Source organism: Pipra filicauda, unplaced genomic scaffold (assembly GCF_003945595.2).
Source record: "Pipra filicauda isolate LSUMZ 115617 unplaced genomic scaffold, ASM394559v2 scaffold71_size5581439_pilon, whole genome shotgun sequence".
NCBI classification, from domain to species: domain Eukaryota; kingdom Metazoa; phylum Chordata; class Aves; order Passeriformes; family Pipridae; genus Pipra; species Pipra filicauda.
In genome coordinates this window covers 2,561,117-2,573,777 of record NW_024104887.1, presented here as the reverse complement: position 1 = coordinate 2,573,777, position 12,661 = coordinate 2,561,117, and the positions used below count along the sequence as shown (strand labels likewise).

The window sequence follows — 12,661 nt, the reverse complement described above, 5'->3', positions numbered from 1 at the left end:
GAGAACACGAGAGGATCACCCAGCCCCACTTCAGGAACTGCACTTACACCCAGTGTCATCTCTGTGGACTTTATTGTCATTTTCTCCTCAGTTCTACAGTACAAAAGCATGCAAAAAATAGCCTCTCTCTTCATGGTACATATTTACAGTGTAACAGCCACGTGCTGTTACAGTTCTGAGTGCATTTACATCATGCTTGAGTCATAGCAGAGCACACACAGGGTCAGAGATCCAACACCGAGTGGAACAAGAGACTTAAATTAGAACAGGCCAAGAAACTGGAAACAGCAGCAAAAATACGGCACAGAGGATCTGAATGACACCCTCAGAAGTTGCAATCTATTTTTTTCTTGAATTTACATGGTTTTTTGGAAAGCTTTGATTGATGGCTTGTGGTTACTGACTGAGGGCCTGGGCGTCTGTGAGCAGCAGCTCTGAGAGTACATGGCTTTTCTTCAGGAAGGGGAGGAGAAAGGCAGCAACTGTCCAGCTGCTTTCCTTCCCTCATCCTATGGAAGGCTGCATTCAGAGCAACAGGGTCATGGGATAATCCAGGTTAATTCAGCTTGGGAGGGACTTGAGCAGAGCGTGATCTTCTGTGGGAGGCTCTGGGCCAGAAAGGAATCCCTTCCACTGCTGTGCTCAGCAAACTCCACTGGAAATGTGCCCTGGTAAAGCAGGGAAGTTTGGCACCCAAACTAAGTTATATTTACACACAAAACCTCCACTATCTGCTTTCCAGTCTCCCTGCTGGACACTGGACACAGTGGTGCTCCCAGCAGGATCCCCCAGCACAGCTCTCCTGCCTCTGGAAAAGTTCTTACGCTGACTGAGATCCCCATCCCCCGGGGGCAGAAAGGATCCTGCCTCCCCTGCCAGTGCCATCCCACACAGAGCTGGGATCACCCATCCCAAACCAGGACCAGCTTTGCTTGTGGCAGAACAGTAACACAGAGCAGCTCCCAAAGCACTGGAGGTGGGGGCTCTGCACCTGGAATCATGGATGAAGGTGTCCAAGACCATAAATGATCCTGTGGGACAAAGCTCCTGGACTGGTGGGACAAAGCTCCTGGTGGTTTTGGGCAGGGAAAGCACAGAGCTGGAGAGAGCAAACGAGCTCCCAGCCACACAGCATAGATGGAGGAATCCTCCCCTGGCCCCTGTGGCAGAGCTGTGATGCCCTCAGGACACAGAGCTGTGCTGAAGGAACACAAAATTTCCCCCACTGGCTCCTCCTTGCAAGTCTGGCAATAAATAAGGAATTAAATCCCATCCTGGGAGTTGTTTTGTTGAGCCACAATTTGTTTTGGGTGGAGCAGCTCCACTGTCCCCTGCTGGGCTCCCTTTGGATGCAGCTGGACACAAAGTTTGCCTTCCCACCACCAGCCCTGATGCTGAAAACCTCATTTACTTGCAAGTGTGACCTTCATAGCAACACATTCCTGCCCAAAGGGTTAAAGACATGGACTGAGAACTCCTCCTTGCCAGACAGGGGAGACTAGGCCAGGATTTTTGCTTAGCACTACCCCCCAAAGTGAAGGCCTAGAGCTATTAGTTGAGCAAGACAAAGAAATCTACCTCCTGTATTTCCCCCAAAAGAGAAATTCCCTTCAAAGTCCCTCAGCATTCCCAAGCTGGAAAAGCTGACAGAGCCAAAGGTGCTATTGTGCTGGGGGAAAGAAGAGCCCTCCCTGGGACTCAGAGCCCAGCAAACACAGTTCAGACCATCCTGGTGCTCCAGGAACAGCACAGGCAAGTGAGGATTTGGAAGGGAAAAATACAGAGCACACACAAAAGCATCAGAACGTGCCCACACCAGCTCTTCTTGCTTCTTGGAGCCCACACTGAACCCCATCCCCTCAATCACAGACAGAAGCAGACAAATATTTACCCATCCAGCTAAGGAGGATCCTTTTCCTCAACAGCTAAAAGTGCTGCCTTGCCAGAGTTGTTTATTTTCAAATAAACACTCTCTTCAGCCTCTTCCTTTCTTCAGAGCAGGACCAGCAGTGCTCCAAGCTGCTCTCACACACACCCAAACAAGGATTTCATTACAGCTGAGTGAGAAGCAGAGCCTATTTTTGCCTCTCTGAGTGTTTCTCTTGCTGCCAGGGCACCTTTTCCATCTCATTTCATGCAAGTTTTCAGCTGTACAACTCTGGCTGCTTCCTGGACCTGTGGGAACAGCTCCGGAAGGATTTCTTTCAGCTGAAAGGGCAAATATTTCAAAGTACATTTTGGGATAATGATAAAAAAAACATCCATTCCCCTCCAAAACTGAAGTGATGCTTTAGCTACCACTAAAGGAACACGACATGGAGTTAATTTGTAAATTATAAATTTGTTTGGTTGCATTAACTGAGGCTGAGAACAGCCCTCCTGCAGCCTTGCCCTGCCAGCTCCCACCCCTTGGACATCACTAAAATAACCCCAGCTGCCTGGATTAGCAAATTATTCTTACCACATATTAAAAATACAAGAACTAACCCCATGTCTGCATTCCTAGAACTCTTTGAGCACAACCCAAGTATTGCTTAGACCTCAGAATCGCACAGGGATAAGGCTGATCAGTACTCCCTCAGGGGTAAGGTGCCTTCCTGAGATGTGACCTTGTCCCAGAGCCACTCCCTGGCCCTGCCCTGGGGACACCAGCTGGAGAAAGTCCTTTTTCCCCCCCCAAACTGGAAGACAGTTTGTCCAGCTTGGCCCCTGGTGTGCAGCAGGAGCTGGTGGCACCCCAGCACAGCCCAGGTTGTACCCAGAGCCTCCCCCTGGCCAGTCTTTCCCATCTGCAGAGCCCCCTGTGCCCTCAGACCTGCTGAGTCCCCATCTCCACTTTCACTCCCTGTCTCTGGGTACTTAAATCTTCAGTACAAGGCAGCAGGATCCCAGCAAAAGGTCCAGTGTCCCAGGGGGATGGATCAGCTGGTGCAGGACCAGGGTCCCTTGGAGGATGCTGAGCACAGGCAGACACACAAACAGGCAGGGTTTAGCACCTGGATGCAGCAGTGCAGAGCTCAGGCCCACAGCAGTAACCTTTCCAGGATCCAACACCATTGCCAGCTTTAAATATTAAAGGTCTCCTCAGTGAAATCCATTAGATGCAATATTATTTCCCAGTTTGCCAATATTTACAGGTGAGATGTGACTGCTGGGCATCCCACCGAGCTGGCTGAGGATGAGCAAGGGGAGGTGACAGGCTGGGGACAGGCAGAAGGCACTGGCAGCAAAGCCCAGCTATGAAAACATTGGGAACCACCAAGATAGATCGCAGTAAACAGAAGAGGAACACCAGTATACACCAGTCACTACCAACAACCCTTGTACAGGTATCTCCTTGCACAAAAAATTAAGGAACAAAGTCCTCAGGATTAAATCTAAAAAAAAAAAAGACAGTAAGATGCTTGTGTAGGAACCAGATGTAATCCTCTCCTTTATTTAAGTGCTATAAAATAAGATTCCAATCCCACTGGCTTCCCAAGGGCATGTTCAGACCCCATAAGGTCCCCAAGCTCGAGGGAAAATAATGACATATACTCTGATGAATTGATGTCACTGGTTTTTACTCTCTGAATGCAAGAGTGGAATTCCAGATTATCCACACAAGTCTATTCAGTCAAGAGCCATGGAAATGGCTGCATTTCCTTTTTAAGTGCAATCTCTCACCTGTTGTCAAACTGTAGAGATGAAGCTTCTAATACCAAGTTTAGAAGCAATCTATGGATAAAATAGCAGCATCAGCACATGCATAAAAATTACAGTCTTAAAATAAAATTAAAAATGAAAGCCTTAAAAAAATAAATCAAAAGATCAAGTTGTGATCTTGTGTTCTGTAGCTTTCCTTAGTCTAAAAACCCTCCACCAACATTTTCCATCCTGGGGAGCTCTCCCAGTTTGGGTGGTTTTCAGGAAATTGAAGTTTAAAAGCATCAGGTACACAAGCTAGGAGATGAGTGAGGGAAATGAATGAAATAAAATAAACCCAAAACCTGCAGCTCTTTTCAGCTTGAGAACAAGGTCCATGGGTGCAGGACTGGGTGCAGCTCACAGGGGGCATTCCCAGCTCTTTGGGAAGAGCAGCCTTGGCTAGCAGGTGTCCCTGGTGCACTGAGCTGTTCCATGTAGCAGCATATCCCCGTGCTCCAGAGCTCTGTGACATTCCAAGGCTCACTGCATGGCGTAACTGCCATTTCACAACACTGCCCTGACTGAAGCAAGTGGGACTGACACTGTGCAAAACTGAGGGGCAAGAGGAGAAGGGGGGAAAAAAAGAGAAAGAAAGGCATAGGGAGGGAGAGTGTTCCCTCTAAAAGCAAGATCTCATCCTCATTTAGCTGATACCCAAATTCTGCCACCAGCTCCACACCAGGAGCAGGACTGTGTCCTGACACACAGAGGTGCTTTACTCGTGCATTCAACAAAACAGTTGCCCTCTGACACAAAGCCTGGCTCCGACGTCGTTTTCCCTCCTGATGCTTGAAACAAGAGAACGCAAAAAACGCAAGGAAAAAGCCTCTGGGGTGAAGGACCCCTGAGAAAACGTTACAAATAAACCCACATTCCTCAGCCAAGACACCCAAGGACAGAGCCCAGGGGTGAAGCACAAGTGGAGAGCAAGGCACACACGGAGGAGGGCACGGACACCTCGCCCGAGGGCTCGCTCTGCTCCTTCTGGCTGCTCTGCTCCTCCTGCCTGGTTTTCTGGGTGGGTCCCATTTTGGTGGCTTTTGTTTGGTGGTGTTTTTTTTTTGCTTTGCAGGCCCCAGAGGGGGTGATGAGGGCGATGGTGCTACACAACACCACGATGGGCACAACAGCAGCAGCACGTGCGTGACCGGCCGGGCGGCCTCAGGACGTGGCTTCGTCTTCACACACGTCGGGCAGCTCCGGGTCCCTGGCTCCTTCTCTGCTCCCTTGTTTGCTACAGGAGTGGCAAAGGAACAAAGAGATTATAGGCACAGAGCAAGGCAGGGGGTGTTTTGTTCAACCCAAGTCAGCAATATCAATATTAAGAGGGAACAGCAATGAACCAGCCTGTTGTGCTGGTGCCGCAAAAACGCCTCAGCAATATCCCTGCAGTGATGTGCAGCTTGTGGCTGGACGCTTGCTTGGTCTCTGCACCCCAAAAACTGAGCTTTGCACTCCCCTGAATGCCCTCCTCCAGCTGCAGCATCACAAGGAGGTATCTGGTTCTTGGGGAAAGTCCTGCAGACCAGCAGCAATGTTTTCAAATTATCCAGTTTGTATTTGGAGAGTTCTGGCTTGCTTTCCTTTAATCTGATTTTTTTACAAGGATCAGAGGGATGGCTTCATCCCATAACTGCTTCTCCAAAGCCCCGCTGTAAATGGAAATAAAACTAAGTGTTTCCACCAGAGCTCAGTTTCTCCTACACAAAAACTGTGTGATTTCAGCCTCTGTGAGTTTGTCTGGTCCCCAAAACAGCAGTACCCAAATTCTGAGAGCAGCAGGCATAGAATTAATAACCAAAGTAACTTACTTGCATTGCACATTCACCATGATACCTTTGGCCTTTTCCTCCTATTCCTAATTTCTGATGTTTTCTCACGTAGAAGGCTTGAGCTGTACCTGCACTCTGGGGCATCCTTGAGGAGCAACATCTCCACCCAGCCCAGCCATCCACAGACAGCCCATAGCCAAGATTTGACCAGAGAAAACTGTCACTGCTCTGGACTGGATGGAGAAAAGGGGACATCTCCAGGGGCCACCCACAACATCCCACAGCAGTGACCAATGGCAGGCTGATGCCTTCACCTAAAACCCCATTTTTCCATCATGAAGATATCCACAACATCAAGGAGGTCTTGATACTCTAAGAATTTGTGTCTCCCAGGGTGTCCAGCCTCCCTCAGGACAGCCTGACTGCATCACAGAATCGTGGAATGGTTTGGGTTGGAGGGGGGACCTTAATGCTCATCTTGTTCCAATCCCCCTGCTGTGGGCAGGGACACCTTCAACTAGACCAGGTTGCTCCGAGCCCCATCCAACCTGGCCTTGAACATTTCCAGGGTGGGGTATCCACAACTTCCCTGGGCAACCTGCTCCAGGGAATTCTGCAGGAGAATCTGCATGGACAAGCCAGCTCTGCCGTGGAACATCAGCACTGCTGCACGTGTCTGGAGCACACAGCATTTGGGAAAATGTGGGTTTGGAGCTCTGTCTGGGAACAACACTGAAAGGACACACAGGGCTAAAACAATTCTTGAAGAAACCAGAAATGATCAAAAATCACGTTCCCTTTTCCCTGTGCTCCAGCAGAGCCCTGCAATAAACCTGACCTTGAACCCAGGGATCATTTCCCTGCGGGGGAGGCTGAGGAACAGCTCTGTCTTCAGTGCCTGTCATCACCCTCTTTAAATGACTGATCACCACATTTAGCAGCAGAGGCTCTGCTCTCTGGCACAGCCCAGCGTATCCTGCTGCTCCTGCTCCCTGCTTGGAGTGTGTTCCATGTTCCCCCACCACCCTGAGCAGCCCCTGCCTCTCCAAACCCTGGTGGCAGGGTGAAAGGACCCTCACGGTGCAAACACCAGCCAGAAACCTGCTGCTGTGGAGCAGCAGAGACCAGGACACCAATGCTCCACAGGAACCTTGCTCATGCTGTGAGGCCTGAGGCTGGATGTGAATCTCCCTTAAATTACTCTTTGTAAGAAATAAGACTGTATTTCTGCTACATTTTCTAAGCCACAGGCGAGCAAAGCCTGACCTGTGCAATTATCCAGGAGAGGACACGGCTGTTCACCACGGGAGCTGCAGGGAGATCACAGACACCGAGGGTGTTCTGTGTCCAGCAGGGAATGAGCCTCACAGCACTTCCCTCCAAAACACAGGACAGGGATGCAGTGGGACAACCTACTGAATCACAGCATATACACACCCCCCTGGCAAGTGCTTAATTCCTCCACTGAGCCCCCACTAAATACCAACACTCTGCCCCCATCCAGGCTGCTGAAGTCCCTTCCTGCCCACGGAGAAGGCAGCAGCAGCAGTGGCACCAGCTGTCCCCACCGGTGCCACGTCAGTCCCCATCCTCCTCCCCTGCCTTCTCCTAACTATTTTTGGAGAATCTCTGCAAGTCCTTCCTCACTCAGAGCAGGCGACATCCTGGCTCCGGCTCATCCATTTGTCTTGGAGTGATAAACCAGGAGCCAGGCAGAGCCTCCAGAGCGCCAGAGCTGCTCCCAAAGGTATTCAGAGCCGTGCAGCTCTTTCCCAGCCTCTCAGCCCAGCCCAGATCTTTCCAGGCCCAGCTGGAGGCTGTGTCCTGGATCCTGGGACTTTCACACCAAGATGTTTGTAAGCAGCTTGTCATGGTTTGCATCAATGCTATTCTGTTATTTAACAGAATGAAGTGGCCCAACCACTTCCTAGAAGGGTCTGTGCAAGTGGTTGGACAGATGAAGCCTTGGCTGAGGTGGGGTTGGGTGGTCACCTGGAGCAACCAATTTCAGTCTTCTCAGTGCTGCACCAGAGGCAGAAGCACAGGGGAGCATGTGGAGCAGAGATGGCTCCACCTCTATTTCTTTTGCATCATCACTAAATAACAAACCTGAGCCCAAATTCCAAAGCTCAGCCTTTCCCAAATTCTGTAGCTATTCCCTCCACAAACATGAGGCTGAGCACCAGTTCCTGCTAACACCCCCCCCTGGCTTTTTTCACCCCTCCCTCCCTAAAAGCAGTTGAAATGCCAAAGAATCACAAACAGTAATAATAATAAAGAGCATTTATAAACATTAGTGTCACACACAGAGAATGAGTGCAGCAAAACTCCTCCTACAGGAAGGAAGGATGGAGCCAAATGTTCTCACTACCACGCAAATCACACAGGCTGAGGAGGGGACACACAGGCTGAGGGGGTTTCTACAGCACCCAGGGGAAACACAGACACGGAATTACCTTAAAGATGGATGCAAATGTACGGATGTGTTTAAGAGGAATCTGTCCCTGAGAGCAAAACAATGAGACAAAGGGAGAAAGTGATCATGAAGATGATGGCAGCAGGCAAAGGAGCTTGTATTTCTGTGCCTTAACCAGCCTAGTGAGCAGGGTGGAATGGAGGAAGGAGCACCAGCCACATTCACTTGCAGCCTGAAGGACAGATGAGGACAGGCACTGGTACAAACCCACTCCAGCCCCTACCACTGCTGAAAGCTCCAGACAGCTTCCAGCACACTGCTGATGTCCCTGGGCCATGTTAATTTGGCTCCTCTGGAGGTTTTGTACCCTATCATGGCCTGCCATCACCACTAATGCAGTGGGGCAGAGCCACAGGAGCAGTGGGGCCCTCGCCGGAGGGACCCGCCGATGGTGGGTCATTCCAGAGGAAAATCCTGTGCCACAGCCTTGGTCCCGTGAGGACACCTACCTGCATGTGGGGCATGGCTCTTCCCACAAGACATGCAGTTCTCTCTGCAGTGAAAACTGGTAAGGTTTCTGGTTGGGTTTCACTCTGTCTGACAGCATCGACGTGGTCCCTACCCAAAATCTCCCCAGGACTGGAGAGACAGACACCGAGCACCAACACAGACCAAGGGAGCATCTTTAGTGGAAACATCTGGCAAATTTAAACCCACCCTGCAGTTCTTCCCTTGTCAAAGCTGATGCTGTAATCTTGGCTGACCGAGGAGAACCTCTGCAGCCTATTTTTGAGCAGCCCTATGGCACTGAGCCCTGGAACCTTCTCAGCACAAAGTCCCTGCAAGGCAGGTGCCTCCAGGCTGCTTTGGGAGAAGCTGTTTCTGCTTGGAGACCTGGGTCAGATGCCTTTTTTTACCTCCTTTTCCCCCTTGGCTTCCTCATGCCTAACTTACATGGATAATATGGCCTTAAGGGCAGTGATGGCTATTTTGCTCTCTTTCTGGAAAGGCTGGAAACAGAGTAGGCTTTTTAAATATCAACTGATCCCCCATATAGGAGCTGACAACCACATTTCATCAATAGCAATAGCAGCCATAATGGGAAAGTAAATTGGGTCTGTCAAAACACAGCAATTAATTTGATAGGTAGTAGCTGCAATTAATGAGAGCAATAAAATGTGGTGAAGCCAGTGCTGACTCAATTAGGAGAAATCTGGAGCAGGCAGAAGAAATGCAGCAAACGCAAACCCAGAACTCAGCTGTGAACAGCTGGGCTTAAAAAAAATATACTGTGAAACTGGAAAAATTAGAAAGAATTCTGCAGCCACTGTTAATGATGGGCTTGAACCTGGCCACAGTCTGCAGGACCTGCAGGGCTCCATGAATCACTGCCTCTCTGGGAGATCCTGCATGAAAGGCAGGATCCAGGGACACCTGGACACCACCCTGGTGACAGGGTAAGGTGACAGCTGGCAGCACTCACACGACTCTGGGTGTGCAAAACAAGAACTGCTAAATGGGGGCATCTTCATCTCAGTTCCTCTCCACCTGCTGAGTGTGCCTGCACTTAACAGCTGCCTCTTAAACTGTTCAGTGCTGATAAACAGAGCAATAAATAACAGCCAGGAGAGGGTTTGCTTCCTCCAGGTCTAAGGAGTGCTAAAAAAGCCTTCTCTCCTCCCAGTATTAACTTAAGAACTGTTTCAAATCACGGGTGTCTTAATGGTGTCCTCTAAAGGAACCAAGGCTACCAACATGAAAGCCCCCCTGCTATGGCATGAAGCATCCCCAGCAACAGAGCACTGTGTAGGTAATGCAGGGAGAAATGAACAAAGATTCAGCCACATGATTCAGCTTCTTCCTCTCCAAATCCCCAAGAGTGAGCTTGAAGGACAGCTCCATTTTAAGAATCATCAATTAGGCATCAAATGCCAGAAAGCAGGCTCAGCTGCCAGAGGATTTCCTGCAAAATACGTCCTCAGAATGGGCACAGATATAAGATGCTTGAAGCAGCAGATGAGTGGGGCTCCAGCAATTTCCCATGCAGCCCAATTAAATAAATTTAATGCAAAACTGGAGTTTTCTAATTGCTTTTCTTTTTCTCTTCCGTAGCAACACAACAAGTTGTTTCCTACCTATAAACTAGGAGGAGATGCAATTACAAAAGCTGATTTAGCTCTCTCTAAAGACACAGCCACTGGGGAGGAGGAGCTCTGTGGAGGAGAGCTTGGGAATGTGTGGCTCATTTTTGTCTCAGCCCCTCGTGGGCAACCACACGTCCAGAGAGCAGCGATGGCTGCAGGCACTGCTCTTCTGCCAGCTCCCACTTCTGGAGTCCCCTGTCCAGCTGCAAGGGTGCTGGACACGCAGAAACCCTGCAGAGCCTTTCCTACAACAATTATTCTCTGTTCCTGCAAGCTCCTAAAAATTTATAGCAACGTCGACTCACTTGAAATTTATTTTAACTACCACAGTGCTATTCATAACATTGGCACTGATATTATACTTCATATGTGTATTAAGGGGTGTTTTTCTAGGGAACAACCCACTATGAATTAAGGACTGGATGAGCTTAGTGTCTACTCTGTTTGTCCCTGTGGAAATAACACTGTAATCAAGACATAACTCACTGAACAATGAACATTCCCATTTAGACTCAGTTCACTTACAATTAATGTCATTAGATTCAACACATCTATTTAAATTTGAAGCAATTTTCATTAGATTCAGCCAGTAAAGCATTTTCCAAAGTTTGAAATAATAATAATAATCCACATTCCTTAAAAGGAGCATCCCTGCTGTAGTGTTTAATATACAACACTTTGCTGAAGAGACTTGGCCAGTGTTTTCCTTTTAAACAGAAGGGGTTTGAGACAGGTTCTCAAAGCTCCAGTTGTGCATGAATTAATTCAGGATAAAGTCAACTGTTACTGCCAAAAACTGGCACTGATGGCACGAGACTGAGAAATTAAGAGCAGGGATTAGTGCAGTGGAGAACTGGCACATTCAAAGGCCATTCACAATAATTCTGGACATTACACTGGCTGGGCAGAGGCCAGCCCAGCATGGCCACAGCTTCATCCCTGGCCTGAAAAGTTTTTATAAACTAAGGGCACTGGACACAGCAGCACAAAAGTGGAAATTATACACTTTAAAAAAAAACCCCTTTTAGTTTGTACAAGGAGCTTGAATAAAACACAGGGCTGGAATGAGCAGAGACAGGGAAAGATGCTGGGTTTGTATAAGCTGAGAAGAATTAGACCAGCAACTTTACAAAGGAGGCAAATAAAAGTGGAGGCTTTTACAGCTGATGTTGAAGGCCTAAAATGATTTTAAAAAGGATTAGACACTGATTATGTGGCTGATCAGAAGCTTCACAGCTATGTGAGATCAAATGAACTTTACTTATTCTGGTAAGATAACAAAGCACCAGCTCCAGGCAGGAACCAGCCACAGGGTTAAGGAGTTTTCCCACTAGATGGGTAGTTGGTGGCACAGGTTTTCAAGCATCTCAAGTGAAGGTGGGAGGGAACAGGTCCCTCTTGGAAACAGGCTCAGTGTGATCACCTTGAAATATCAGTTCAGGCAAGGTTTGAAAAGAAGAAATCCTGCCTTGCTCTGAGTGAGCTGTCAGGGACACTGGGAAGAATAAAATACATTTTTCTTCAAATTTAGTAAATGTTTCCCCATCTCAGAGTAATGCAATGCAGGGACCAGGAATGATAGTGAAGATACCGGTAGGGACGTGTGTCCAATTAGCAATAACTAATTTGGAAGGCAATGAGCCAAGGGAAACAAATGAGGACAAATCCCTTGTGCTAAGCTGGCAAAGGAGCTGTGACTGCCACGCTCCAGAAATGTCCCACAGCAGCACTCGTGTACAGGGTGTTAAAATGTTAAAGTGCTGTCAGGCCCTGGACTCCAAGGCAGAGTCTTTAGTGAAGTCTCCAATACACAGCTGGGACCTAAAGCATTATCATCCTTAATTGAGCTGAGCCCTCAAATCCCCACACACCTGAGAGGCAGAGAGAGACTCCTCCAACTGCACTGTCAGTGGTGCAGTGAGAACCAGCACACCCTCAGGGGAGTCTGCCAGGCATGGTGCTGGGATTTTGGGTGGGAAAGCATCATTTTGGGACGACACAGCTTTGTTGTGAACCAAGCCTTACAGATCCTGTGGGGTGAGAACTTTAATTGTCTCAGATCAAGCTAATGGTCCAGCTGGTACTTACTGGACTGATGGACCAGAATCCTGTCTCTGAAAGGAATCAGTGATAAAAATGAGGGAGGAATAGTAAGAACCAAGTAAAGGGCAGAGGAATTCTCTCCCCACCCCTGTACATACAGAACATCATGTTTAAAAGCTGCTGATGAACCTACTAGTCATTAATATGTCTATTCCCTTTTTAATCCCAATATAGCCATTTATACCCCGCCTCCAAAACATCCTGCTGCAACATGTTCCACTATTTCACAACTGTCAGTGTGAAAAAATACTGAATGTGCTCTCAAATGAAAAAGCAATTTCAAAGTGTTCTTTGTCTGCCCACGTGTCTCTGCCCAGGCTTGGGCCCCAGACCACAGTCAAACCCCATCGTCTCATTTTGAGTTTAAAAAGCACACAAACTGCTTGTCTGGTACCATTTCTGTTGTCTATAAAAAGGAGAGAAGAATTAAACCCTCTAATACGTATCTAGACTAGACTCTAATTAAACTTATTTTGCTTCACCAGTCTCTAATGGATCTTTGATCACAGCATATTATAAACTAACAGGTGAAAAACCAG

At 48.3% G+C, this 12,661-nt stretch overlaps 1 protein-coding gene across 3 annotated transcripts in view; it reads right to left on the bottom strand.

Annotated features, from left to right (window-relative positions):
* Nucleotides 1-53: 53 nt before the first annotated feature.
* Nucleotides 54-12,661, bottom strand: part of CAMKK1 (calcium/calmodulin dependent protein kinase kinase 1) — a 92,961-nt gene continuing 80,353 nt past the window's right edge. For all 3 annotated transcript variants that reach the window (XM_027734381.2, XM_027734383.2, XM_027734382.2), the window contains exon 16: nucleotides 54-4,921. In XM_027734381.2, coding sequence (XP_027590182.1) covers nucleotides 4,849-4,921 — 73 coding nt within the window. In that variant the 3' untranslated portion in view covers nucleotides 54-4,848. The remainder of the gene's footprint in view (nucleotides 4,922-12,661) is intronic.